This window comes from Eurypyga helias, unplaced genomic scaffold, assembly GCF_000690775.1.
Source record: "Eurypyga helias isolate BGI_N326 unplaced genomic scaffold, ASM69077v1 scaffold1670, whole genome shotgun sequence".
NCBI classification, from domain to species: domain Eukaryota; kingdom Metazoa; phylum Chordata; class Aves; order Eurypygiformes; family Eurypygidae; genus Eurypyga; species Eurypyga helias.
The window spans coordinates 1-27,281 of record NW_010223542.1 but is presented as its reverse complement, the minus strand read 5'-3'; the positions used below and the strand labels follow the sequence as shown (position 1 = coordinate 27,281).

The window sequence follows — 27,281 nt, the reverse complement described above, 5'->3', positions numbered from 1 at the left end:
AGGACCCACACTTATAAAGTGCCTTAATAATTATGTGCACAGCTAGAAAGATTTCTAAGTGGTTGATTCTTACATACTTTCAAGCTTGCCTTTATGCCATTTTTTGAAATGTGCTCTGGGAAGTTGGAGAATCAATGTGAAATTTGTAGATTAAATTCACCTACATCACTGTTTTGTGATGTTAATTGTTATATTTCCTTGTTAATTTCAGAAATGTGAACAACTTGCTCCTCATATTCCGCAATTACTTGAATTGTAGTGTGGTCTACACTCTCCCTTATGCTATCAGAAAATAAGAAATTTTGGCCTAGGAGTCAAATAATTTGCAGGTATATTTGATTCTCCATTATCTTCTTCTGAATCACACGTGGTTTTTGCTATGTTGAGAATGCTTTCCTTTTTTTCTCTCTTCCATATCCTGAATCCATTTGCTTCAATGCAGAGACTGCCTTACATGTTCTCTTCAGCCTCTGAAAGAGGAGCTGAGAAACACAAAACCATTAAATAGAAATGACAGTCAAGGTGATCCATAGCACTCCTGGAGGGGAGAGTTTGCTGGCAAACAGAGCAGGCAGCAAGACATACAGCACCTGGGGAGTTCTGCCATGGGTGGGAAAGAGGCAAGAATAAAGGTTTTGTGTATCAGTGATCTGCTACTGTCTTGGCGCTGTCGACAGTATAAATTCCTGAATGTCTCTCCAAATGCGGGCAGCTTGTCATGTTGGCAGTATCTCAGATTCTATATTAAAAAAAAAAAAAAAAGGCAGCTATCAATAATTTATCTAGAATTATGATGTTTTGCTGTATTACTTCTTCCCAGTGTTATAGGCAACGTGTGTCTATCTGTGAGATTCAGTTTCCTGTTTAGATGTTTGCAATTAGCTACCTCCTCTGATAAAAACACTGCTATGGCAGCTGTTTGTCCTTTGACACCATAACTGTGTAAAGCAAATATAGATAATAGAGGTATACTGTACCAACTTATATTCATACATATCTTATTTTAACTTAGACAAGTGGATATGCAAATGATTTTGGCAGCAGCTCTGAGGCTTTTACATTCTCAGTGTCCTGCTGTTTACCGTGCTCCCTGACTAGCTCCACTGTCAGGAGCTGCAGTATGCATGCACCATGTTCTCCTGAGTCCTTCAAAGACTTCTTGGTCTGTGTCTTTTTGGCCTCTCAAGACTTATTCCTTAGGCTTGAACCGTATGTTGTACTTAGTACCCGTGTCCTTCTGACTCTGCCCTGTATCACCCAGTTCAACCTTCTTGGCCCTCATCGCAACCTTCTCATAATACAAAGAATTTGAGGTCTCCAATATTGGGTAAGGTTAGCTTTTTTCTGAACTTAGGAAAAGCAGATTTCTGCTAATCAGTCTTGCAATAGTCTCTTTAAATACAAACCTCTCAAAATACTGAAAACTAAGCTGCTCCATTGTCTTGCGCAGACTGTCTCTCTCACTGGCATTTTAACTGTTAATGCTACTTGCAGGCACCAAACCAGTAACACACAATGGGTCAAAAACAGTTCTCACTGAAAGTACAGCCAAATTCAGATGAAATCAGTGGTGCAATGATAATTTGTTAAAAATGGGAGCAGTGTCTTGCTTGATGTTTTAAGGCATGTTTTGAGCTTTATGGTTGGGGATAGTTGATGGTTTATTTTGTCTATTTTTTTATGTATTTCTATGTGGAGAAAAGCTCAAGAGATTTTCACACAACCTTATTTGCCCTGTTTCAAAGTTCAAGTAGTGATAATTTTAATACCTGAAACAGTATCAGTATACAAGATATTAAATGCTATAATAGCTTACTTTGTTCTCTGCTGCAAAGCTGTCAGTGCTTTAGTGGGGGTTTTGTCTTGATTTTTTGACTCCATTGTGATCACTCCCTGAAATTTCAGAATAAGCTTGCAGTAATGGTTAATTCACTTACTTTCCTGCTCCCTAACAAAAATAAGTGTTAATCCTCCAGAAGCTTAGAGGAAATCTTAATATTTTTCAGTAATCTCTTTAGAAGACAAAGAATTACAAATGATATTTTAAACTCAGTAAGACTTCAGTGACAACTTCCAACAACAAAAAGAAGCAAGTTTCCTATTTATGTCTGTAATTGCGATTTATAATACACCAATTAAACGCAAGCAGATGAACGATGGTGTTTTCATGAGACATGTACAGCTCACTGCAGATGAGCTATGACTTGTTCATCTAAATATGTTTAAAATAAAATCCTAAGAAAAACTACTTTGCATTCACAGCGGCAGCATTTTTCCCCAGTGCGTCCTGGTTTGAGCATATACATCCCCTTGGCCGGGCGCAACTGGATCAGCGCACAGCAGGGAGAGCAGAGTGTCTGCGTGAAGACTGCTTCAGTGGGAAAGAGAGAACATAAAGAATATTCATAAAGAGCAAATTAACACGTCATATGAGGCCTTGATTAGGCTTGACAGCTTTCCTAAAGACTTTCTGCTGTTACTAGTGCTTAACATCAGCTGAGGATTTGTGAAAGAGCAACTACCCCCCACCTCCTAGAGCCTTTAAGTGATGGCGGTGGGTGAGACTCTATACACTGTGTTCTGCTGATCTTTTTCATTGCGGGTTGCATATCTATGATACACTGGTTTCTGCGAGATTAATTTTATCCCGAAACTTCACATTTACCAATGTTGTAGTAGAGGTACTGCCCATATTAATGATAGAATGTAATATAAAAAGCATGAGGCAGGTGGTCTGTACGTGGTTTTGTCATACTTCTGAGGATCATTCAAAGCCTCTGCCTTTGTCTTTTTTTCATCATGTATCTTCAGTGATGTCTTGACCAGCAGGCAAAGAAATATTGCAAGCATATGCTGGGTGCTTGTCTTCAGTCTGTGGCAATGAGAAAAAAAATTGTAGTGGATTAGCACTACTTTGGGATGCATTCCTTGTTACGTGGACAAAGTTGCAAAGCTCCTTTACTCTGAGAGACATTTCTTTTCCTGCATTTCTGTGGTGATTTTCAAATGACAGCCCTGTCTGGCCTTCATGCTTGCAAGGTGTTTGGGGCCAAGGTGAATTATTGTAGACTCTTTTTATAATGGGTAGAAGGAAACTGGTACTTGTAAAGGAATCGGAGAGGAGCGTGTCTCTCTCTTTGTGAGGTCCATATAAAGAATGTATGGCAACAACGGTCCTCAGCAAGTGCTTGAGGTTAACAACAGTGACTTGTGAATCCTATAAGGTAACGATGCTGGCAGAGTTTGCCTTCACTCAGCAAGTCACTGTATGGGAGGGAAGCAGAGAGTCACCATGAAGGCTCTATGGGCAGGGGAAGAATTGTATAACTCAATTTATTTTTTTGGTTTTTGCTTTCAACTTTCTTTCTTTAACACTTCCCCTCTCCACAAGTTTTAAGTTTCTGCACAAATAAAATTTAGTTTGGTTAAGTGTGGAAGCCCTTTAGTCTTTTGAGGGAGCTCATTAAGGAGAAAGCCAAACCACACCTCTGCCCCAAAGATGTGGCTCACTTTAGGGCCCTTTCATAGTCACATAAAGAAGTGTATGGTAGAGTGAGAGTTTAAGCTTTTGGAGTACTTGCAGCCTTGTACTCTGAACAGATTATTTTTTATTTAAACTTAAAAATAAACATAATGTAGATAGGGTAAACATAATATAGGGTCAGACACATCACTGAGCTCTGTGTCACCTGCGTGAACCTAGAGGTGATGAGTAGTAGTTTGCTCAAAGGTTAATGTGAATGTGGTTTGTTGGTACTCACTGGTAATGCCTTTATAAAATTAAACACTACTTCACAGCAAAAGCAAAATAATACAGCTTAATACATGAGCCTATCTTGCACCTCATCATTATTTTGGATCCAGTTCTAAAATCAACTTTCTTGTAACGTAATGGAGTTTATTTTTGCCTAGATATCGTACTCGTATACAGATTAGATTTTTTTATATATATTGACATTGCCAAAGGCAGTAGTTAGTGCAGTGAGGCTGAGATTTTTATCATTTGTATTAGTATAAAGATGTCAATGAATTGGACTGAAAATACTTATGTGTCAAGCACACTTTTTAGGTATAGTGTCATTTCTTGGATAATTGATAGTTGGAAATTTGGTAGAATCCCAAATGGGCAAACGCTTCATATGGAGTACAGTGAAGAACTGATCATTAAAAAGAGGGATTTCTTCACTGAACACGCAGAGTATACACAAGGTGCAATGATCTGGTAAGACAAAAATTTGTAGTTTTCAAGATGATCAATTTAGCTTTACTTCAATCATGATTATTTTAGTGTATCTGCTTTAGTTGAAGATTTTCTGCAGTCTTTATTCTTTTAAAGTTGGCAAGTGTTCCAAGTGGTGTTCTGGAGAAATGACATCTCTTAACTCGATATAAAATAAATACAATGATTGTGCCATTTCTGGGAGGCTAGTTAGAGATAAAGTAGGGTAATCTTGCTGAAATGTGAACTGAAATGTATTTGTATTTAATATGTATTTTATTTTTCTGGATAACTAGCTAAACCTTGGAAACCCTAATTCAAACTCAATCTGCAAAAAAACCAGAGTTCTGTGGGCTGAATCGGTCTCTGCTAGTTGGCATTGCGTTTGAGTATTAATGCTTAGGATTTTAGAACTACAAACAAACTGTTGAGCAGCAGTGTCCACTTAAAAAAGAGGCAGTGAGGAGCAGAGGCTAACTGTATATACTAACATCAGCTTACTCCCAAACTGTTACTGTAGTTAGTGTTGGATGAAAGTCTGAAAATTATGTTGAAGTCAATGAGAGTTATAAAGCCCATGGGAATCAGTAATAAGATATGGCTTCATATTCTTTCCAGTCATTCAATAAGAAAGTGTTGTAAACAATTTGTACCTGCCATAGTACATTTAAATTACTCGTGTGCCGTACCAGAACTATTCTGTTAACCTGCACTGGGAATAACAAAGGCTCAGCCCAGTGTCTCCCACAACTTTACTCACACAAATAGTCTGTTACGGGTGTCATTCAGATGAGAGAGGATTGTGTGGCCTGGTCCAAATTTCTTCATTAAACATGAACACTCCTCAGTCAGAGAAAGTGTCTTCTTTGTGACCGTCTCTCTGCAGATAGACATATTTTCTTTGAGAAATAGTTGAAGGTTTTTTTCTGAACTGCTTGTTCTTTTCCTCTTTCATAGTAAGTCATTGTGTATGAGGGGAAGTCTTAAAACCCTGAAAAATACGAGGCTTTTTCCCTCTGATTGGTAGTTTTTGTGATTTGAACCAGGTGACTCTTACAGAAGAAAAATAGAAGAAGTAACCATGTCAGCTTTCAAGGATACAGGGTTTTATTGGTTTGCTTGACACTAATTATAACAACATGTCAAGTATTTACCATCGACCTTAGAGAATTTAAAAAAGGAATAATTTCTGGTTTTTGGAGAGTTAACAGCTGGTGTGTCTCTGCCTTCAAGAATTTATTCTGTATAATCATTTCACAGATCGTGTGGAACAAACACTCCTTAACTGGCTATTAAATTTTAGTTTAGTTACGATAAAAGAAAGAAGTGGCTTACCTGAAATTACTTCCGTTTTTGAAAATTTATTATGATGTTGTTCTCATTATTTAACACAATATGGAAGAGAATGTGTTATTAATTGGAATCAGGGTATAAAGAGTAGTGCAGTAGAAATACAAAACAAAACACAAAACAGTCCAGGAAAAGGGTATCCGTACAGGTGAGAGAGAAGATCAGTTTCATGCCTTGGAGGAGAGGACTTTGTCTCTTATCTTGCTAGCCAAAACTACATGATGACTTTGTGATTGCTCAGTTCTTAGTTCTCTAATGTGATTAATTACTGTGTATGTGCTTGAAATTAATTATTCAAGTTGTCTAGGATAAAAAGTGAAATCTATCTGTTATCATAAAACTAGAAGATTAATAATTCTATACTTTTTTTGTGTTTTCCAAGTTTTGTGTTTGTCCCAAGAATGAAGTTCTCCAGAGATGCAGGAAATACAAAACTGGTTCTGTGAGCTTATTTTTACACCATGGTGGAAAAACAATTAAGTGTGCAATGTCAGCATCTTCTTTTGTTTTCCAGGTCCGTGGGGGAGATGTATGGGAGATGAATGCGGTCCAGGTGGCATCCAGACACGAGCGGTGTGGTGCGCCCACGTGGAGGGCTGGACCACACTGCCCACGAACTGCAAGCAACCAGAGCGGCCGGACAACCAGCAGAGCTGTTTTCGGGTCTGTGACTGGCACAAGGAGCTGTATGACTGGCAGATTGGCAGCTGGAATCAGTGCCAGCCTGTCCTGTCCCGTAGCCATGAGAAGCCCCTGGAGTGCCTCAGAGGGGAGGAAGGGATCCAGACAAGGGACATCACCTGTATCCAGAAGTCTAATGGTGTGGCGGCTGAGGATGTCATCTGTGAGTACTTTGAGCCAAAGCCTCGCCAGGAGCAGGCGTGCCTCATCCCATGCCGGCAGGACTGCATTGTGGCTGAATTTGCTCCCTGGTCGGAGTGCTCAAAGACCTGTGGCAGTGGGCTTCAGCATCGAACTCGGCACGTTGTGGCTCCACCACAGTTTGGTGGGTCTGCTTGTCCTAACCTCACTGAATTTCAGATCTGTCAGTCTAGCCCATGCGCTGCTGAAGAAAGCTTGTATAGCCTAAACGTGGGACCCTGGAGTGCATGCTCAGTGCCCCATTCAAGACAAGTAAGGCAAACGAGGAAACGAGGGAAAAACAAAGACAAGGAAAAAGACAGAGAAAAGGCAGTTCGGGATCCTGATGCTCGTGAGTTAATTAAGAAGAAGAGGAATCGCAACAGACAGAATAGACAGGAGAACAAATATTGGGACATACAAATTGGGTACCAAACCAGGCAGGTCACATGTACTCACAGAAATGGGAAAACTGCTGCTCTGAGGTAAACACTCTATTAATTTGCACATCTTTACTTTTATCTGTTTAAATTAAAGCATGCATAAGTGCATACTGGTGTTATTTTACACAAGCCTGAATCTCAGTATAAGGCACATGCTATTTCCATTATGAACATCCCACACCAAGCTCAAGATGTTTCTTTGGCATGAAACATGCAAACTATGCTGGTGATCATCACATAAATGTGCACTGTTAAACTGTGTTAACTCCCTAGCCTCTCTATCATATCATATCGTAGGATAGTTTGGGTTGGAAGGCACCCAAAAGATCTTCTGCTTCCAACCCCACTGCTATGGTCAGGGACACCTTCCACTAGACCAGGTTGCTCAAAGCCTCATCCAACTTGGCCTTGAAGACAGCCAGGGATGGGGCATCCACAGCTTCTCGGGGTGACCTGGTCCAGTCCCTCACTGCCCTCTCTGTGAAGAATTTCTTCCTGAAAAAATTTTGCCTAAATAAATTTCCTACAAAAGCCTGAAGATATTTGTCAAATGTCTGCTCTCTTTCTGTGGGTTCAGACAGGATTTTGCACTCTAACGCATGCACATTTGGATGAATTGATGCTATTGCTTTTGAGCTGGGTCAGACTTAAAATAGAAGTAGAAAACAGAGAGAAAGGTGCTGCATGAGAAGGAAATATCTATTATTTCAAGTACCTTTCATTTTGAAATAGAAGAGCATAAAATACTGTTTGTCCTTCTTGATTCCTTCAGTAAAATTCCTGAAAGGCAGACTGTGAACACTCTCTATTTCTTCCATGTATTTTCTCTTTTTCTTTCTGCACCTTTATGCTGCCTATCTGGTTTTTTTTTTTATTCATTTATTTGTTTGTTATTTTACTTTTCAAGAGTTTTGACCATCACAGGTGTTTGGATAACACTTTCCATGTGTGCGTTTCTGCAACCATATTATCGTCCACTTGTTTTACCTGGTGCTCTCTCACTAGCTCGTGCTTTTTTCCTTCCTATCCCCAAGAATGTTTTTGTTCAACTCAAAAGACTTCTTTCTAGGCTACCTTTTACTGTCTTTGATGTGATTCTTTCTATTTCCTTCCCTCTAGTTCAATGCATGATTAATCAATTTTACTTCAACTGTGAAATGACTAAGATATCTTGCTGAATGAGGCTGACAACCATTGCTGCTAGGTTAGTGTTTATGAAATTTTTTCAGGGTATTTTACTTTGGAGTTTTTGTTGTGCCAGTTAGACATTCTATCACAGAACTTGTAATCACTTCAACCTTTCCTATCAGAAACCATATATTACAGTTTTTCAAGTGTATTTTTCAAGTATATTTCCTCTCAAGACACCCATCAGTAAAATAGGAAGATGATGAGAGGTGCCTGGCTTAAGGAAGAACTGGAAGGTTTGGGTCATTTAGTTGGAAGGAGGAACAGACATATGAGTGAAGATGTGAAGTGCCTGAGTATATAAAAACCCGTCACAAGGAAGAATGGAACAAGCCATTGTCTATATGTTATGGATGTGTAGGAAAAACAGTAATGGGCTAATCACAGCTGTGCTCAATGAGGAAGAGTGAAGCTCTGGAAAAGATTTCCTGGAGAATGTGTGGCACCTACATCTTCAAAGGTTTGTAAGAATAGGCTAGAAATGCATGTCAGTAATGATGCACCTCAAGTAAGTCTTGGTTAGGGAAGAGGGGCTGACAGTGTAGTTTTTTGCAGTCTCTTCTAGCTCTGTTTTTCTACAGTTCTTTCAGATTTTGACCCACACTTGGATGAATGTCTGCACAAGAAATCCCAAAATCAGCTTGCTCAGGCAGTCCCAGGTGTTTGCCACAGCACTGTCTTAGTGCTGGTACAGGAAGAGGTTGCATTTACCCCTTCCTTTCCTAGCCTCACATCTCGTACTGTGCCTAGCCAGGAACATCATTACCTTTTAAATACAGGGAATAATTTATTAAACATATCAGCTGCTAGCAGATAGCAGACAGCCACTCTGTTTGAAAGTTCCCCAAGGTTTTGTAAGGTTAAACAAATAATTCAGAACTCCCACGTTAAAAAAAAATGAAGGGGGAGGGAAACATTCATGTGCTGAGGCTCTGATAATGGTGAAAGAAAGTAAAAGTATAATTGGTAGTCAGTGGAATACTTTCCTCATCATCTTTGCACTCACTCTTGAATTCACTCAGATCAATAACGCTGTTTTAATTTCAGACACCTCAGCGTATTATGCTATATATGCACATTTCAGGCTGTAGCAGGGAAATGAATTAAACCCTCTTGCCTGAGGAAGTGAAACAACAGTTAATATAACATATGAGTGATTCTTCATAGGGGAGAAAATTATACAAACAATGCAGTGGACATTTTGATGTCTAATGGATATGATTTTATGTTGTAAATGCACAAAGGATTTCTAATGGTCTTCCCATCAAATGTAACGTAGAATCTTTTTTTCTAGTTGCATAGTGAAAACATGAAGATTTGGTTAAATGACTCGTGAGAACATCTGGCACTTATACCTTTAAGTGTATCTATGTATGTCACCTATATATCCATTCATTTTATTTACACTGCACTCTTCACTAAGCGGTCAAATGCTGTATTCTATGGCTGTCATTACAGAATCTTGAGTGATAGCATTATTTTTCTGCCCAGGTTGTCAACACAGCCAGTTCAAATAATTTTATAATCTCCATTGCATAGTAACTGTGTTACTAAATAATATAGACAAGGAAGGTGACTGGAAAACCTGCTGTTCTCATGTGAAATGTGCCTCAGCTTGAACAGTCCATTTTCAGGGAGTTGACTTTAGCAATCAGAAACAATCAGCCCCCTGGCACCATGACTGAAAGAAGAAAACCCCTCAGGCAAGTAATATTTTTTGCAGAGGTAGCAAAATTAGTATATCATAAAAAGAGTTTCAAAAACCAAGTTTTAGAAGGGTGCTCCAGAGATAATAGTTCTGTAACACTGTCAGCAAAACTTCAAAAAGGCAAATTCTCTTGACACATCAGCACGCCAGGCATGGTAAAGAGGAGTGAAACAAGAAAATCAAAGTGTAATTTATACACTTTATTGCCGAGTGAACAATATATAATCTCCCGTGAAGGATGAAATATTGGATTTTGTATTGCTCATTCTGCAATAATGTACATGGTACATGGCCTGTATTTGCTTTGTTTCCCTTAGTCTGAAATTCTGGTGCACTGAAAATATTTTAAAAGTTGAAATGTTGGAGAAGCAAGAATGCAGTACTTAAAGATGATTTATAAAATGACTGCTCTGTATAGCTAACAGAACCTGGACAGTGTTACTGTTAGTGGAGAGGACAATACTGATTCTTTGAAATGTTTGCCCTTTTCTTTTGGTGAAAGTGGAATTTGGCAGATGTCTCACAGAGAGACGTTAGACAACAAACTGTGCATGTAGAGAAACGTAAAACATATGTAAAAGTTCATTTTGAGTTTACAAATCTGTTTGCGTTATTACAAATTGTGATGAATTTGCCTCATGTTAAGCCTATTATTTTCTGTTGTAATATATACTCTGGTTTTGCTTTCTTTTACTCCGCCAAATTGTTCCTCTTGGATATCAAGCATTTCCTCATAATTGTCTACCTGAGCAGACCTTGAGGAGAGAGTTCAGCAAAAAATGTTTTGGCTGTTTTTGTATAAACCTATGACAAAATATTCTGTTTGGGCAGTGTTTAATTCATACAACAATTTTACTGGGGTAAATCCAGTGGGTTCTTTGTTGAGAACCCACTGGATTGCTCTGTTTGGGCAGTGTTTAATTCATAAAATAATTTTACTGGGGTAAAAGAAGGTATTTGATATTTGGAAGGACTGGAGCAGGTTAGGAGCTAAGACATTTGTAACTGTAAGAACATGGAACAGAACTAGGGTAACTTCTTGACCTGTGTGTTTCTGCACTTCAGCAAAAATTTTGAAATTCACTGACAAAGCGCATCAAGTTCCCCTGTAGCAGCAGCTGGTCCACAGTCATGGGGACAGTGAGCAACTGCTAAGAATTGCTTAGCTCGAATGGCTGCAAAGGTGGACGTAGTTAAAGCAGTTCTGCAAGAATGTAACTGCCCATTTAAAAAAAAAAAAATCCCAGGAATTTCCACACTATTTCCATTCTCTTTCTCCATCATTTGACTATGGCTTGTTTATCTTGCTTAGGCTGTCTGAATGGGGGGATGGCTCTTTGGCTGCAGTCCCCAGAACTGGCTAATATTCCCTTGACAGCACCTTTATGGCAGCGACCTGTTTATGAAGCTGAATATTATTGATGACTTGAAATGACAACTCAAAGAACAACAGTAAAATTTTAGATATATTCAAGGCTTTTTTTTCTTTGTTGGGAAATAACCTTACACAGTAACAGCAGTGGAACATAACTGTAGAAAAGAAAAGCATCCAAAGTTTAAGAAATGCTGGCCAATTCCTGAACAGTTCAGTTTAGCTCCTTTGTGCATTTGATTGTATGGTCATGTTTGATTTGTTTCTGAGAAATAAATTCTCAGAAAATAATTATTTGTTATTTCTTTTCGTCCTCCTCACTGATTCTGTGCATTCATGCAATATCTAGCACACTATATCCACACCTTGTAATGAGTTAAACTCTTTTGGAAGTTTCCATAATGATCACATTGCAGCGCTTCACTAACTTTCAAGTTTGGCAGAGTTTGAGCTTTTATTTATTCCAGTATTACAGTTGAGACATGAGAGATGACAGCAGGGCCCACGTTGTTGAATTATGTTGCTAATTTTGGGCATCCAGTTGAGGGTATATAATGCCTGTTTTTCCAGCTTACTTCAGACAGACCTGTATCTACTTAAAGCACAGCCACTATATTCACTACTGGCCACAAGTCTTAAGACGGATTCCCAGGGCCTGAGGAATTAGAGAATGGCCAACTGAGTATTTGGGGTGACAGGCAAGTGATACTCAAGATGTACTGGCAGAAAAATTGAGAGAATGTGCTCCTCTAGGATGACATTTTAACTTTGTTCATCTTTTCAGGTCCTGAAACATCCTAATCCAAGTGCTCATCTTCCAAATCACTCAACAGATGCCTCAATCCACTGTATAGACTCTCACTCTTCTTTTAAGTTACAGACTGTGTGAAGGAGAAAGTTAAAAAAATACAGCATGAGCCTGTTGCTTTCTTCATGCCATTGTTTTGGAGAAGCAGGCTAGTCACCCTGAGTTATATGCTCTCAGACAGCAAACAGAAGAGAGATTCAGACTTACAATACAGCAGCTCAATTTATTGACCCCTGTAATACATTCGTTGCATAGAAAAAGTCTTAAAAGAGTCTCTCTATTTCTCTGAGCTGCTCTGTGAGGCAACAAACAGAAAGAGTCATAGGCATGAAGGCGGCAGTGGTTAAGGTGGAGTAGCTTCAAGGAGACAAGCTCTGCAGGAAGGTAGGGGAAAAACAGTGCAGAGAGGACAGGTTATAGGGATGAAGGAGCGTATGCAACCTTCAGCTTGTTCACTGAGGACCAAGTGGAAGCGTGCATGTCTATAGGTGTTTTAATGTTACTGGAAAGGCAGATCTGCAGGTGTTTTTTTAGAGAAAACCTCCAAGCTCACCACACTGTTAAGTCTTAGAGGCCGTAAGTGGTTCAGTAACAGAACACCTGTAAATATCACATATTTGGTTAATGGTCTATATACAGTGAACTTCATAAAGTAACTTAGAATTATTTAAAGCATGTGCTGTTAGCAAATGGAGAACAGGGAAGAATGTGGTAATCTTGGAAGAAAAACCTTGATAACTAAAACCTGCAAAGTAATTGTCAGATGCATTGGAATAATAAAAATGTAACATATTACTAGAGAAACAGGATGCAAACATATAGCTTTCCTACCATTTTCCATTGTGCAATTTCCACGAATTTGAAAATCAGAAGCATTCTGTAGATTTTTAATGTGATTCAGGTGGAGACAGTAGTTTTGTGGAAATGCATAATATTATTCACTGGGTGTTTCTTTATATTCTAAGTATCTGCTCCATCATCTTTACTGAGGCTGCTGTTTTGACAGTGGCTTGTCAGTATTGCTATACATTTGACATACCATGCCAAAATCTAAATTTAAGATGGAAAAATACTCGCTGTGCTGAATAATTGAAACAACAGCACTGAACCATTTCTTTCACCACACCATATTTTAACTCTTTTCATATAGTGAATGGTTGTTCTGTCATGTAGATATATGACATTCATATATTTCTGTGCAAAGCATCAAGATTGGGTGCCTTTCTGGAATATATTTTTAATTGAAATATATGTAATTGGTCTTCCTTAGCAAATACAGTATTTTGTAATGTAATGAGGGTCAAGCTAGATATTCTGATGACTCTTGTGACCATAAATCCTATGAATGAATGAATTATATGAAGGAATGCTATGTTGAATTTCTAGCTTTAATTTAATAAGACGTTAAGGTGCACAGTGGTAAATGGAATTAGGCACCGCGATCTTTAACAAAGATGGACCTACATGGGACTTTTATGCATTTTTTGCCTTGTTGTCAGACAATTTTTATGTAAATTGACTTCAATGTGCCTAAATAAATAGGAACGAAGCAGTATTTCCCTAAATTTCAAACATCTTTATATTGGTATCTTATCACAGTTTGTAAATAGTCCCATAAGAAACAAACTAGACTGTATTACTTGTTTAGAGTTATTTTGGGGTTTTTTTTCTATTACATGACTGCTAAGCATAGTCTGGGACATAGATTATACTCCTGTTTTCTTGATGAGCTTTATGAAGTTATCATACAGCATGTGAGCTGAGCATCATTCTGGGAGATGCTGTCCCTCAAAGAGTGGGGGACTGCACAGGATGGGAAGTCACAGAATTCTGCTTCACTTGCAGATCTGTAGAACAGCAGAGTTGGGTACTTCAGTGCTTGTCTTTCAGTTGTTCCACTGAAAATAGAGCGTCCAGCCTACCTTCTCATATTGACCGCTTTTTTCCAAATGTTTGAGAATGAAATTAAATCAGTGATACTGTCAAACCTAAGCAATCAATACAGGGAACAGATCTAAAGTAATACCTGAAGCACAACTAATATTATTATAATTTACAGGGTGTTGGGGTTTTTTTGATTGTTTGGTTTTGGTTTGTTTGTTTTTTAATTTTAACTTCAGTATTGCATATTTTTATTCACGGAATTTGGCATTGTGTTTTATTTTTTCTTTGCCAATAACTCCATGAATCTATCTTTCAGGTTCGGTCAAAGCAAATGCTGATTAATTCTATGTAACAAAAATTTCCACTCATAAAGGGAAATTCCCACACTGTAAGTCATCTATGTAAACTATTGTCAAATAATCTGCTCTACCAATTTAAAAATTATTTCTAGCATGGGATGTGTTTGCATGTCAATGTATCATTGGACTGTGAAAGATAGAACCTCTCCCTAAACATTTCTGCTTTCTTTTCTTCTCAGACACTCATGGTAGATGCTGTGAGGCTGTTGCAGATTTTGTTGCCACTGGTTTGGGTGTAGTAGAACTTCTTGTTGCTTTGCCTGTGTTAGCCGGTACATTTTTCCTTGACACAGTATTTGTAGTCTCTGTTTTATTTTATCTCATAGTACAGAAACACTGAGTGGTTTTGGTTCATTCAGAAGTGTTTTGGCTGTGCATCTTTGTTGTCAGAATTAAAGTGGTGAAAGGATCATGGGAAAGTAGTCTTGTGAAAACCACTAAGGTGGACAGTACTTGAATTGTACATGAATAAAAGTGGCCTTATTGTTTGTGTGATTATAACAGGCCATTATACTATGAGGTACTAACAGTTTCTCAGAACAATGTGCAACGTGACCAATACTAAACAGTGCAGCTGTAGGAAAATGAATTAGGACCATGTCATGAGGGATACTCGTTACATCTGCCTCTAGGAAAAAAATACAGGCACTGTATTTTTACTAACATTTTAAAGAAACAGTTGTGTACCAACCATAAACTGAAACTCTGAAGGATGACTAGACTTTACATTTTATATCCTCAAAGTAACTTATGGAGGTTATCTAAATTCTGGATTTAAATCGCCTTTGTACTATTCCTTCTGTCTAGTACCTGCTCATTAAACAGAATTCTTTTTTCATTTGATTTTATTTATGAGAAAATACTCTTTTCTTTATACCGCAGAGTTTTCATAATCTCTTTCAAAATTCAGCTATGCTTTTGATCTGAGAATTATATAGATTTCACTTGCTTGTTTTGAGGTTAATGAATCTAACAGACTATATGAACTCTGAGGAGAACGCTACATAGAAGATAGCTTGTTGCAATGCATTGAGACATTGTGCTTAATTCTTGTCTCTGTATATTAACTCCCAAATCCCTATTACCTGGACAGGGCATCTTTTAAGATTCAGTGGGAGAACCGTAAAGAGCAAGGAGGATACCCTACACATGCAATATTAAGTTCTCAATTTACTCCCAAGTAACACAAAGGATTAATATTCAGCATTGAATATTACTGGATTTCCTCAGGCCTCCTGGCCAATAAACTGATTGTTCAAGGTTGCCTGTATAAAATTTCATACATGAGTGCATGTATTTCAAAGATTGATGTGACCTTCTGACCCAAGCAGATTATTTCTGCGATGTAGTTCTGTTAGAGGCTGTGAGGATCTAGGCCCACGGGTACTCAGATTTCCCAGCAGTGTAAGCCTGAGCTTTTTTAGAATGTGATGCAAGTGAGTGGTGTGGTACGTGTTCTGCTCCTTCACTGTGAGGTTACAGTTATGTGAAGCAGATGTCATCTTTGGAAAATGTTCCTTACAGCTTTCATGTCTTTTAGCAATTTACTGAGATTTAAGCAAACTTTAAGCAATTTACTGACATTCTCTCTACTGAGAAAAGTAACATATGTTTGTATGCAAATCCTGCTTTGATTTCTTTATTGTTTTAAGGAATATTTGGGAGTTGGATCAATGTCTGTCCATGGCTGCAGGATGTCTTGCAAGGGCACTGTTTAGTGGTTAGTGGTTCATTTTGGTGGGGTTTAATAGTTAGGGGGTTTTTTGTGTTCTTTTTTGAATCACAGATTTACTTTCTGATTCTTTTCCAAAAGCTTCCTCTAGCATGTTTACCCTTCAGTCAAAATGCAGCCTCTACAAGCCTGCTTCTTTGTATTTGTGTGTGTAATTTTGCTTTTCAAGTGCTAAATTGATATCAAGTTTCTATTTTCTCTAAGCAATTTGTCACTGTTCCAAGTTTTTCTGCAGACACATTTGTTTGGTCAAATGGGCTTGTATGTCAATAGTGTACACCTTGTAGCTGGTGAGAAAGACTGAAAACCATTTTGCTAATGGTATTCAGTGATGTAATGTCTCATGGGATCAGCAAGAATTCAAGAGAGACTCATGGTTCTTGGTGATACAGCTGGTTGTAGAAGATGCCTGATTGTGTGCAGGACATTCAAGTCCAGGAAGTGGTTAAACTATTCTGCTCTGAGGGAGCTCACTGTGTTTTCTTTTATCTGCCAGATAGTGTTTGCTTTTCTTCCTGGTATTTAGACTAAGCAACTTAAAAATCTGTTAAAGGATTTTGGATTTCTTACACGTGTTCATTATGCTTTGATCTGCACTCTTTAGAAGCAGCTCCCTTTTTCTGCTGACCTGCTGACCCTCCCCATTATCATACTGTCGTGGTTTAACCCCAGCCAGTAAGTAAGCACCACACCACTCACTCACCCCATGGCAGGATGGGGGAGAGAATAGGAACAGTAAAAGTGAGAAAACTTGCAGGTTGAGATAAAGACAGTTTAATAGGTAAAGCAAAAACCATGCACACAAGCAAAGCGAAACAAAGAGTTCACTCACCACTTCCCATTGGCAGGCAGATGTTCAGCCATCTCCAGGAAAGCAGGGCTCCATCATGCATGAGTTACTTGGGAAGACAAACACCATTACTCTGAATGTCCTCCCTTTCCTTCTTCATCCCCCAGTTTTATATAGAGAACATGACATCATGTGGAATATCCCTTTGATCATTTGAGGTCAGCTGTCCTGGCTGTGTCCCCTCCCAACTTCTTGTGCACCCACAGCCTATTCGCTGGTAGAGTTGTGCGAGGAGCAGGAGAGGCCTTGACTCTGTGTAAGCACTGCTCAGCCATAACTAAAACATCTGTATATTATCAACACTCTTTTCAACACTAATCCAAAACATAGCTTCATACTAGCTACTGTGGAGAAAATCAGCTCTATCCCGGCCAAAACCAGCACACATAACTCAGTATGGGTTTCTTCTAGGCAGTTAGCCTAGATGTTGATTGTCGTCTTCACTTCTCTCAAGCCTTTCATTCATTTATTCTATCTTGGGTGTTGAAAACATAATATAATTATGTTTTGAGGGATTTGCTTTGGAATAAAAGCAGAGCATGTAAATGGAGAACCTTATTCAAAAAGAATGATATAGTTCCTTCCCCAACGGTGCTACTGAGTTTGAAGTCCTCAGCAGACAGGTGGGTTCTGACCCCACATCCCTTCCTGATCGTGCAGGGCACGTGATATTTAATCCCTGTGATGCTGTGTAGTATGAGAGAGGCAAAGGGAAGAAGAACATTTCTTCCTAAGTTTTTTGTGTGGTGTCTGACAATGTAGATGTCTGTTGAGTGTCTCTTAATAATGCCTGCTGCACTGAGCTCTTGTGAGGATGGTAAGATATAAGATTGTCTGCTTTCCATAGACAGTAGGTTGGCTGTGCCAGGACTGGAGCAGCCTGGGCATACCTGTAGGTGCACCTCAAGTGAACTTTAGAGCTACAGGAGCAAAAAGCTGGTGTACATAATTCGCTTCCATATCACAGGCTTGAAAGATAACAGTTTTCATTTTAAAGGTAAAATTGTACTTAAGTCTTTTTCATACCAGCTCTGACCCATGGCTTTTCTTTCCTGTGAGTGCCAAAAATTTATGTTGACATCAGTCTCCTTCCTGAACTGTAACCTTGTTGTTAATGTCAGAGCAATGGAAAAATCTGTATGTAGTCAAATGGGAAAACAGCTAAAGAAAAAGTAAGTATATCAGAATTCCAGGGTAATGGATTGATGCTACAGAGAATGTGAATAGAGTGTGGTTATGCAACGCCTGAACCTAGAAAATTAAATTAACTGAGCAATTTTAAAGCAAAAATAGCTATCTACAATTGTTGATGAGTAGAAAAGGTATGTAACTCATTGTTTCCAATGATGCCAAGATTTTACTAGATTAAAAAAGTGTTTACACTAATTCATGGAGGAAAACTATAAAGGACTCCTCAGTTCCAAGATACAGCTTCTCTTTAGGACGTTTTAAAGCAACAGTGTGCTGGAAAACAGGACCGTATGTTGGGAAAGTGTGACCGAATACTTGTTGGCTTTCCATTTTTGCTGCCCATTTGCTACTGCCAAGGCAGGTATGACACTGCATTGGTTATTATTTAGAACCACTCAGCCAGTCTCATGCTGCTGTTTGTCTCACTAACTCTTCTTTCTAGTTATCAGTCCAGTACAGTATGGAGGAAACACCAGCAAATGTATAAAATCTCTTAGCTGTACAAATAAGTTATTTATAGCTTATGGAGTAAAATTAGTCCTACTGCCTTACTTAAATCCTTTTTATTTTTCCTAGTCAACCTGCATAAATTTAGAGATCAGTCCTGTTGTCATGCATTGCCATGCATTTGGCTTTATGCATGCAGTATGAATGGCTTTATTGGAAAAAATAAAAATAAAATTTAAAAAAATGTCCTAGTTGAACTTAGAGGAGGAAATTCCAATGGTCTTTTCCATGACTTTTCTACACAACTTAAAAGATAAATTTTGTGACTGACATTACAGACTCAAACAGGTTATTGGCATATAAAATCAAGTTTTCTGTTTTTTAAAAATTGTGAAAGTATGATTCACTGTTTTAATAGAAATTTAGGATACCTCAGAAAGAATTGTGTTACCTCTTGACTGATCTAATTTTATCGCATATTTAAAAGCGTATCTTCCAATGAAGAGACTGCTTTCAACTGCACAGCTTGTTCATTTGTATACAGGTACTATAGTGTATTTTGCTCCAGACTTATGCCTCAATCTTCATTCTCTGTGTCCTTAGCTGTAATTACCCCATAAATTACACTGAAATCTCCAGGAGTAACCTTCCTATCCAAAATGATATTTAGTTTTTATTTATTGCTCTAAGAGCAAAAATGAGACTAAGGAATGTGAGTAGACACAAATTCCTGATCACACATCTCCAAAAGAGGTTGAGCAGCAATTATGTTCTGTATTTTGCCCTTTGAACCAGTACTGCCTTTTTCTTTAGTTCATTTATCTAGTCTAAGTCTCTGAGGTGAGGAATAGGTTTGATATTGGCTTAATATCAATAGGACTCATTCATCCCCTGTGATGATTTATTTTGCTTGGGATTGCCTTCGCTTTCCACTATGTCATCTACATGCTTATACACCTTAAACGTCAGTACCCCAGTATATATAGATGTATTGTCTGAAATGGTACTTTCTCAAACCTTCAAATTTTATAATACCCTCTTTGCCAAAAGACAGACTCTTAGGACACTGTCCTTAGAATGTTTTTACAGGATTGAGAGCAAGTTCCTGCAAACTTTACATGTTACCCTATGCTACCTTTTCTTGTATTCAGTCTGCTCTTATAACAGCATTTCCTCTGTGATTTTTAAATGGCTAACTTTGCATATAGTGTATGCTTAGATGTTACTGAAATTATGCAGGGCGTGGAGATGTTTGATGCAGAACTTGTAGTGTTTTGAGTCATATCATTAAATCAATGTTAACTGTCTATTTTTATCTTATCTGTTACCTGCCCTTTTTCTTTTTCTCCTGTGAGAAGATTCATGCAACTTTGAGCAAGTAAATCAGACACATAAATCCATCAGGAAGTGCAGAGGAAATTAGATGAAATCAAGCTTTGCTTTAGATTAGTTGTGGAGACCAAATCTGTAACATTAGGCACCAAACATATGATGCTATTTTGAATAACAAAGATATTCCCAGGTTTTGATTAGGAATCAATCTTTGTAGTTTATTGAATCAGGCATTTAAAGGAAAGGTGACCAACCTCTTCAGCTAATGTATTACATACACTGAACTTTTTAAATGGCACGCGTATCTTTAAGAGTTAGTATTTTCATACAATGAAGTATTAGGAAGTTTATGAATGAATGAATGTCTGTATATATAGTCATCTGCACTGAAAGGTATGAGAAACATCTGTTTCTCTTGGTAAGGTAAAGTTTGAAAATATTTTGCAGGTATTTTAAGGGTGTCAAGATTTTAAAAAGGAGAAGAGAAAAGATCTTTGAAAAATGAGAGGGGAATTTGGAACATCAAATTCATTGTTCCCAAATTTCTTGGGAAAGGGGGATATGTAGAGATGCAACATGAAATTGAGTGTAGATAGTTTAGTTGCAGGTAATAGATATACAGACACTTGGGATAGGGAAAAGTGGTAGTGAGGGAAAGAATTTGCTACTCTGTTACCACTTGGAATCTAAAAAGTTTCTGGACCTACAGTAATATTTCAGGAAGTGACTATATCCTTTAAAAATTATTACATGTCATTAATTTTCAGGGCTGCCCTGAATTTTTAAGTGGAATTTATTCACAACATTCTGGGTTTAGGGGTTTTTTTTCCTGTTATGGTTATGGAAAACCTTTTTTTTTTTCTCAGTACAGTAGCTCAATTTTGTCAGTCTTTTCCAGTTTGTTCAGAAGATCTGTGATAAAAATTCCTTTTGCATTTTACTAGCTCAGAATATTTAAAAAAAAAAAAACAAACGAGTGTGCTGGTTTTGAGCTCAATTGCAGCACAAGGTCTCATTTATTCTATGAACCAATCATCCTAAAGAACTTGAACCCTTTGTGTTGCAATGGAAGTTCAATGAAGAAAGGTTATTTATTAATTTAATACAACAACTGAGAATAAGTTTTTTCTCACGTAACACTTCTTCCATATAACTTTTGAAGCAGATGCAAAGCCCATGGAATATTACACATCATTAATTGATCTCTTCACTCCTCACCAAAGCTGCTTTGTGTTGGCAATTTTGTACATGTTCCCTGGTAATGTTTGTCTATAATTAAACTCAACGCCAGTCACAACATGAGTGTAGAGGTTGATTTTGTCAGCTCTCCAAGGAATCGCATTGGAAAGGAACTTGGGAGTTGATGATATGTCTCTCCGTCTGTTCTCCAGAAGGATTTGCAAATACTGCCCATGTTAGAATCCATAAGAAATAGATCTTTTATGAAGGCATTAAAATGTGGGGTTTTGTGGGATAAATGAGTCTATACATTTTGTCAGAGGTACAGAAACTGCTGTATTGAATTTGACAGTACTGTAGTCCTATGCCAGATGGGGCTACATGAAGGGGAAAAAAAGTCCATTATAAAAGAACCATTTTCTCAAAAGCTTTGAGTGTCTTTCACCCCAAACAGGTTGTAGTTTCTGTGCTTAAGCAGAATAAATGTTGTCTATCATGTGTTAGGGTCCTGTGTCCCCCCACTCCCCTCAGCCTTTTCACATAACATAAAAAAATCCCCTACTGAGTAATCCCCTATGATCTGTCAGGCCCAGCAGTGGTAAAGGGAGATGCTGTATAAAGATCAAGCACATGAGGCCATGGCTGCCTTTTGCAGTCTGTTCCCTTTGTATTTCTCCAATATCCTAAGTCAGACTATTAGGGATGATGGGTAGTGTATCACTGCCTAGTCATTTTAGTATCCATGTATAGACCTATTGCCCACAAGTTCATGCAGCCTCTTTCTGAACCTGCTGACACTGTCTATCTCCACAACCAGGATTTTCTGTTAGGAAGATGCAGAATTGCTCTGCCTCTTGTGTATAGAAGTACTTTAATCTATCGTGTTTTTAAATCTTCTGTTAGTCCCATCAAGTATACCTAGTTCTAGTATTACAAAGTTTTGTTAATAGCAGTTCAACACGATGTTGGATATATGGGTAAGGCAGAATTTTGTATGGCAACAGAATTGTTGTAAATAATCATTATTCTGTGTATTTTGTATTCTGTTAAAGGTTTTGATTTGATGATCTTAAGGGTCTTTCCAACCTAAAAGATTCTATAATTAAAAGTGAAAAAAAAATGAGCCATTGTTGTGTTGTTTATAGGACTGTTACTGAGCAGAGTGTTTCGATGTGCAGTCTGCAGTGACAATAAATCTTTTTCCTGCCTGTTTAACTACTTCAGAAGCCAGAATTTTATTCCAAAACAGACATGATAAATGCATTTATGTTGTAATTATAATCAAGGAGTTGAAGTTATGATCACTTTAATTGTAGTTTAGTTTCTCTATTGCTCATTTTCCTATTGTGAATCAAGCTTTAAAGTAGAAATGTTAGTTTCTCGTTAGAATATAACATTTAAAAATGCAGAGCTATTTAGAGGGAGAAAATCCTGCTGACAACCAACGTAATATGCGAATGAAGCAGTCGGAGAATGGAAATTAAATGACAGCCTTTATGAGAAACAGGAAATTAAAGCTATGGATTCACTGCAATAGAGAAGGCTCTGTGTTAAGGGAGCGATGTCTCCCTTAAGACATTTCTCCTTTTAGACCACGAGGCATCATTGTGTAGCAATATACCAACTGTTAACAAAGCAAATTACAAGTGATCAAGTATTCAATATATTTGACATTCCACTTTTAAACATTTTGTAGTCTTGAAACGAGGATATGACATTGAGCACTTGGTTCTCTTCAAAAACATTGTGTAGCCATCTCTGTTATTGATCCTTCACTTCCTTTTCATTCCAGGAAAAATAATAGAGTGTACCTAGAAATAAATGATAAGCAGTGAAAATTTTTTTTATTTCCTCTCTTATACTTCTATATGTGTATGAAGTTTTTTGGGTTTATTTTGATGTCTGTTACAGCAATAATGATCGTTTCTAACTGTAGCAAAGCTGATGTATCTGGTTTGAGTCACTTCAATGAAAAGCCCTTTTAGTTGACTTTTTGGGATCAAATGCTTGTGGACTGGAACTTAACAGCTTTACAAATATTTACTGACTGCATGTTTCAACGGACATCACTCTTCTGTAGGAGTTTGTGACTGTGTGTGCTGAAAATTCTAATGTTCTCTTATTGCAGCTTCTGCAAACAAGACAAGTTGCCCATTACGTTCCAGTCCTGTGTGATCACAAAGGAGTGCCAGGTGTCAGAGTGGTCAGAATGGACCCCCTGCTCCAAAACCTGCTTTGACATGACAACCCCTAAAGGGAATCGTACAAGGTCACGGACCATTAAACAGCTCCCTGTGGGCAGTGAAAGTGAATGTCCACAATTAGAAGAAACAGAGCAGTGTGTTTCTCAAGGAGATGGTGTGGCACCGTGCATTACGTAAGTTGGTTCATTTCAGTTCTCCCTGTACTAAAATGAAGATTTTCAATTAAGTGTACAGAGCTGGTGATGGAGTATCAACCAGATCGTTATTAAAGATATTATAGGTTCAGTGCTTTTAAAAGCCAGAAGTCTTCAAATAGCTGCTATTATAATGAACTCACTTCTTCCTCAAAATACAGGAAAAATAACAAATACATATTTTTTCATTAATGGTAACTTTTGAAAGAGAATGTTTGTGCATATGCAGGCTCAGTCAAGACCATAATAAATTAATTATATTAATTTGTCAGTGATCTTTACCCTACATAATATTTATACCAGAATCACTGTTTTTGGAAGTACTTGTCTGCAGACAAAATGCTGAACATTTGAAAGAGTTGATAAACATCTCTTAGGAATCAGACATTTTTAGTGTGACACTTATTCAGCACAACAAAGGCAGGACTGGGCCCCAGATAAAAAGTGGGAGAGGCTAACAGCGACAAGAAATAAATTAATCCTGTTTAAAGTTTAGGAGAAATGATAGCAAGCACTTCACGATTGAAGAGACTGCTGTAGTCCTTATCAACTAGTCCAGATTAATATTAAAGTCCCAACTGTGCTTTTTCTTTATCAGACAAGGAGACAGTCTGGAGAAATCATTTTATTTTAAGCATCTTTGACTGTGGCACATATCTTCCATTTAAGAATTGAAATGTCATCTTTCCCCATCTCCAGCCACATCAGGAAGCACTTTGCTTGATTTACCCTTAAAGTACTCGTTGGGTAGAGAATTCTGTGGCCTGTCTTGTGGTTCGTAATCCTGATTAGGGTTTTAACTGGGAGTCACAGATCTTCTTTCCTGTGCATTCACTGATTAGCTCACAGCTTCTTATCATTCATCAGTACCCAGCAGGGATGCTTCAGTACTGCAGAGTTATCTTCCTCTTGACAATGAAAAAGGAACATACTGAAAGGCTTTTCTGAAGTAATTATAAAAAAATACAATTATAGTTTTACCTTGATATTCAAGAGAAACTTCTGTTTCTCTTATCAAAGATGAGAGGCTTGGGTTTGGTTTTGGGGGGTTGGGTTGTGATTTTTTTTCCTTCTCCTTTTCTGGTTCTTATGTTTCTCAGCATGCACATTTCTTTGATATTTTGGTTTTGGTTCAAATAAATTGTCTAGCTCTAAACAAATGCCAAGAGCCACAATCTTGAAAGTTAGCTTATCTTAACACAGACTATATGTCTCTGTATCAAGTTTCTCTTCAATAAAATATTTATATGTGCAGTATGTTTCAGAAATTGAACAGAAGAGATTTTTCTAAAAAGTAATGATTTCAAAGTGAAATAATAGAGGAAAGGTTTTCACCCACATGAAATATTAAACTTAACACATCTCTGTGTACAAGAAATTGCAGGGCTTAGGCCTTTTAGAAAAACAAATAACTACTAAGCTGTTTCAGCATGTATAACAATGCGGTGCAAAATAGCTTCATGATTTCTAAAGACCCAGTTAACCAAATTTGATCCAGGTATGGTTGGCGGACCACAGAGTGGACAGAATGCCGTGTCGATCCTCTCCTTAGCCAACAGGACAAGAGGCGAGGAAATCAGACAGCACTGTGTGGAGGTGGCATTCAAACCCGGGAAATGTACTGCGTGCAAGCAAATGAAAATCTCCTCTCCTATTTAAATACCCTCAAGGAAAAAGAAGGTAAATTTTATTCACTTGCAATTGAATTACTGTGAAATCAGAGCAGTTCTGCATTCTCTAACTCCTTGACAGCTATTGTCTTCTGTCATGAGTGCCTTCTTACCTTGCTGGTTACTGTTAGTTTCTAGTTCAGATGAAAATACCTAATTGCAGTCACAGTACTTCATTCTCTGTTCTGGAATATTGGTTCCTAGCTACAAATTAATATTTCTTAGTATCTACTAAAAAACATTGTCTTATGTGAAGGATGTCTTTCAATAAAAAAGCTCATGTGAAGATGGTTCAGAAATCCTCGATTCGGTTCCTTCCTCCACTGTAAATTTCCTGTGTGTCCTTCAGCTTTGTGATGAACCTGTGCAGCTTGATGTGCAGATGGAATATGTTAATTCTGTCATGTAAGCTCAATATAGAAATACATAAAAATATGACAAGATTTCATTCTTGTTTTCTTGATTTGGTCAAGTTCTTAAGTTGCGTTCTGCACTTCAAGACACTATAATTTCATGGATTTGTTTCCCTAACTGAAAGAGAGAAGAGATTATCCCTTGTCACTATTACAACTTTTACAGCTTCTTAAGAAAAGAGAGAATAGCTCAGGAGACAAAACTATTTTTAAAAAAATCGTTTGGTAATATACGTATGTAGGAACAACACATGAATATTTTAAATCATGACTACTTCTGCACACTAATGCAGCACTATAGATTTAGAACTTAGTGAAATAATTAGTTCACAATTAATTTATCTTGTTAATTAAATTTCAGCCTCGTCTGCAGCTGTTTCATGTGAACACACATCATTATAAATAAATAAATAAATCCAGCCTCATACTTGAGGAAAAGTGACAGCATTATAAAAGTCATGTGTACTACAACATTTAGACCAGCGCTGACCTAGCTGCAGGCTAGTGAGGTTTCTGCTTTTGTTTAAAGGTACTTTTAAACTTGCCACAGAGGTAGAGTTTGTGGGGAATATTAATGCCAACATCCGTTTCAGCATGACTGCTTGGATCAGTAGGGTGTGACTTGTGTGCTCTGTGGGCTCCACATCTGTATTTATTAAAGAAGCAGCTTTCAAGCCTCTTCATTTAATGCAAATCAGCTTCCACCCAAGGGCTTTTAGTAAATTGCCTCTGCTGAACAAAGTTTAGATGCCCTTGCCTTAGAGTAAGGGAGTAAAACCTCTCAGCTCTAAGGAAGAGGTAACAATAAAATCAGTGGCAGCTTACTGTTCAGAATGATGATTAGGATTTTGGTAGGCTGTGAAGTCTTGCCAGCTTAGGCGGGTGTGAAATCTGCCCTTATCAGACTGTGACAGGAATACGCGGAACCCTTCAGGAGGTAATCTCTACAGGCCGCAGAAAGCTGATTAAAATGTAACTAGTCTTTGGATGCATAAACATGAGAACAATTTTTCAAGAGCTCAAACTAGGGGTGAAGTGGGTCTTAGTTTAAAAAGGAGCTCTGGGGTGTTCCATATTAGGAGACAGATTTTCAGAAGAGCTGCTTTGACACTCATCCTCCCTTTCTCTTCCCTTCCATCTTGGATTTAGTGTAGGCCAGAGCTGCTCTTAAGGCCCTCCTAGGAACAAGCAAATCAGTGCCTCTAAAAACAAAGCCGTTTAAAAACTATGGCTAATTTGAAGATGGAAAAAACCCGGAAGAGACATCTAACAGTTTTAGCTGTGGGGAAATGCCTTTGTTTCGGTGTAGTTTGCTGTTTGTAAATGCTGTCTCGGTAAGGCTGCTTTGAAGACCTCCGTTCTCATATACTCATGGTGGCATTTCCCTGTTATTTCAGAAAGTCAGTCACAGAGCAAGTCGAAGGCTAGTGCTGCACCTCTGCTATCAATTACTTTTGAAATAACAGGTAGGTAAATTAAGACCTCTGACCTGGCCTTTCAATCAAAAGCATGCAAAGGAGGCAATATCCCTTTTGGGGGAACTACATTGGCAGTATGTGAATAATTAACATGCTTATATAGCTCTGAAAAAGTTTAACAGATTTGTACATTCCCAGGAAATTTCAGTTCAGTTTCAAGGTGACAGGCCTAAACTCAATGAAGCTCTTGAGCCAGCTAGGATTCCAGGACAGTTCCCTGCTCCATTCCTGAACTGTTTTAGCAAGTGACTGATTTTCCTCTCGACTCTGAGTGCTGGGAATTGCTTCATTGTGTTCATCACAGCTGCTATTTCCAGTCCCTTTTGTACATTTAAAACATCAAGTTGAGGCTTCAGTAAGAATTTTAATTTTGGAACATTGACAGGCTGGAGAGGTGGG

At 38.0% G+C, this 27,281-nt stretch overlaps 1 protein-coding gene across 1 annotated transcript; it reads left to right on the top strand.

Moving 5' to 3' along the window:
• Nucleotides 1–6,083: 6,083 nt before the first annotated feature.
• On the top strand, nucleotides 6,084–26,870 carry LOC104506508 (thrombospondin type-1 domain-containing protein 7A-like; the record flags this gene model as incomplete). Its single annotated transcript, XM_010147855.1, has 4 exons — nucleotides 6,084–6,915; nucleotides 23,052–23,300; nucleotides 24,820–25,001; nucleotides 26,802–26,870. Coding segments are annotated over 4 exons (1,332 nt in total), but the record flags the coding sequence as incomplete, so codon positions are not given.
• Nucleotides 26,871–27,281: the final 411 nt, after the last annotated feature.